The following is a 2,929-nucleotide window of genomic DNA, read 5'->3' as shown; positions in this document are numbered from 1 at the left end:
AGCATATGATAAAGTATCTTGAAATGTAATCTTTCTGATGCAAATGAAAAAGAAGCATAATTATACATGTTCACATCATAGAAGGAATGGCATCAGCTCAAAAAACAAAAGAAAATGAAAAGAAAAATGTCACAAGCCATTGATCCAAGCTAAATTCTTGGCTGTAGTAGTTCCAACCCCATAATCTTCACCTATAGCATGAATGAACTTACCGTCAATATCTAGGATGCATGCTAGCGTGTATATAAAATCAACATAGCTAAATTGCACATTGGACTTTCAAGGGATATTTTGGAGTACAGAGCTGTAAACATTCACAAGAACGAGAAAAATAAAAATGTAAATTTAATATGGGTCAATTAGAAAAGAGACTGCTATGGTGAAGAGATACTCACTGGCGATCCTTTTTGATACTTTAGAGACATATCTAACAGGAAAACAAAAGTTTGGGAAAAAGTGTAAGTTACTTGCACAACATCATATGATTGTTGTGAACCTTTGAGCCTCAAGTAAATATCTTATAAGACAACAATGAAGTCCAGAATGTTGTATCGACTGGAATATTGTGAAGAAAGAGGTTCCAAGTAAAAATTGTCAAAAAATGCAGAGGTCGAAATGTTGAGGTTGGTATTTAGCGGAACAAAGAAAAATGCTGCAATTTATGAATAAAATGGTGGAAAATCAGCAAAGGTGCTATTTAAACATTGCAACAAAGATTTAAGAAAGTCTAAGGGTGGCTATTCAGATTTGAGACAACAGAGAAAGAAAGAGGTGAACCCAAGATAACGTGGATGGATCTAGTGATATCCCTTATCAAGAATGAATTGCAGAAATAAATTCACTAAAGCAGGCCAATTGTAGATGTAAAAATTATCAAAGTAACTAAACTTATAAGAGAACTTCAAGCACATATTAACTTCAGCAAAAATTTCTGAAAGCAAGTAACTTTTCCTGCACGCAGAAGATGAAACAGGCATATGCAACATCAAACTGAAATACTTTTCATCAAGCTAAGACACCGTCCCAAAGTCATATTCTGTATATTTACTTGTTTAATCAAATTAAAAATTTGATATGTTCTCCTTTGCATAGCAATGAAGGAAAAAAAAAAAATCAACTGCATTACAGACACAGAACTCCTCCAGTCAATGAAACAAGTCACATTCCATACCACCAACAAAATCAGTAAATAATCGGTTGGTCTTCACTAGCAAAATAATCCATTTCTACCAAGGAAATTATATTCATATAAAACAGAATGAACATGTTTCATATAACTCAGTAAGAGAAGTACAACTCTAAAATAATCATACTATAACAGATTATCTAAGCGGAGAATTGAGATACAAACATTCAACACACTTAACAGATAGATTAAAGAAACGAAAGGAAAACAGGTTCGAGAAGAGATAAGGGGGCTCTACTGCAGGTTGCCGCCGCTCTGCTGCCAGAGATTGATGATATCGGTGGCCTGGTTGAGGAGGATGATCATGCGCTTCTGGGAGATCCAGGGCTTCTCCTCCAGCTTGGACTTGAGCTCCTCCCACGCGTCCTTCCTAGGCCAGAAGTAGTAGGGGCTCAGCGGCACGCTCCCATAGCCCGGTATCACCTGGTCCAGCGCGAGCCCGATATTCTTCTCCATCCATATGAACTTGAGCACCAGCCTCGGCTTCTCCATCGTCTTCACCACCACTCCTAGCTTCTAATCCACACACCCGTTTCTCTAATTTTTTATAACCCCACTCAAGAGAGAAAGAAAGAAAGACAAGCAAGACGTTTTTTTACCTCTTTTTGTTCGACTTGGACCTCCTCCTCCACCGGCTCGGGTTGGTCGGCATCGGAGGAGGTCTCGAGGGCTTCCGCGGCAGCGGCTGATGCGGATTGACGGAGGGGGGTGAGTCTCTTGAAAAGGGTGGAGGTTATGTGGGGACAGGAAGATGAGAGGATGAGAGGAATGGGGTTGGGTTTGGAGAAGAAGAAGAAGGGTTTGGTTGTTGGGAAGAGGATTTGGTTCGAGGTGGGGGGAAAGGTGCTTTGGGGATTAAGAGGGCTCAGGTTGCTGCCTTGAATTGAAATGGAGAGCATTTTGATTTGCTCCGCTCTGCCTTTTGAGACGAAGTACTCTGGAGTAATGCAGCCCAGGAGCAAGTGGGAAGCGGCTGCGCAATCTTTTATCGCCACGACGCCGGTGGTTTCGGATAAGGAGCGCGCCAACGAACCGGGACGCTGAACCGGTACGTATAGAGGTTCGTCCGGTCAGCAACCCGGGCGCTCAAGAAAAAAAAAAATTGATAAGAAAATAAAAATAGACAAATGATTTGTAAGTACAAAAATTAATTGGAATATTTATCAGATAAATTGATCTTTTTTTGTGTCAAAATAAATCTGTAAATATTTCATGCTATAATATAGTAATAATAAATTTTATAATGATATATTTTTTTATAACCAATATTTAAACAATTTTGTCTTATCTTCATAATAGAATGTTTCATGCCTCTGATCCAAGATTGCAAGACAGGTTACGATGACTAACATATATTATAGAGAACTCTTCCTACAAGTATACAAATATCTTATCATCATATAATAAAACAATAGTAGAACAAATTTAAACAATTAACGTTCAACTTTAATTTAAATAATTAAAATAAATATCTCATAAAATAATATTCCATAGTTTTATATCAAATTTAATAAATCTTAATACAAAATAAAAATTCAAAGTTTGCCTCTAATTTGTTCTGCCATGATGAATTTCGAGTTAAGTTAGCCTTTTGAATCTGTAATAACAGTAAAATATAGAATAATGAGCTAGATAATCTAGTAAGTAATATATCCTTTGACTAGATAAATCAAGCAATATTATGTACTAAAAAATAAACTTACAAAATGTATTAATTCAAATATATAGCACTAATCAAAATAA

The 2,929-nt window shown here is 36.7% G+C and overlaps 1 protein-coding gene across 1 annotated transcript; it reads right to left on the bottom strand.

The window, feature by feature from the left end:
- Positions 1–1,223: 1,223 nt before the first annotated feature.
- LOC105032952 (uncharacterized) lies at positions 1,224–2,160 on the bottom strand. The gene is made up of 2 exons (XM_010907553.4): positions 1,786–2,160; positions 1,224–1,702 (listed from the first exon to the last, which is right to left on the bottom strand). Exons 1-2 carry the CDS (start codon positions 2,083–2,085, stop codon positions 1,421–1,423), a joined length of 582 nt encoding a protein of 193 aa, XP_010905855.1. The 5' UTR covers positions 2,086–2,160; the 3' UTR covers positions 1,224–1,420.
- Between the last annotated feature and the right edge of the window lie 769 nt (positions 2,161–2,929).

The sequence above is a fragment of the Elaeis guineensis genome, chromosome 3 (genome assembly GCF_000442705.2).
Source record: "Elaeis guineensis isolate ETL-2024a chromosome 3, EG11, whole genome shotgun sequence".
Lineage (NCBI taxonomy): Eukaryota > Viridiplantae > Streptophyta > Magnoliopsida > Arecales > Arecaceae > Elaeis > Elaeis guineensis.
The sequence above is the reverse complement of the archived record's forward strand: the minus strand, read 5'-3'. Positions and strand labels throughout refer to the sequence as shown.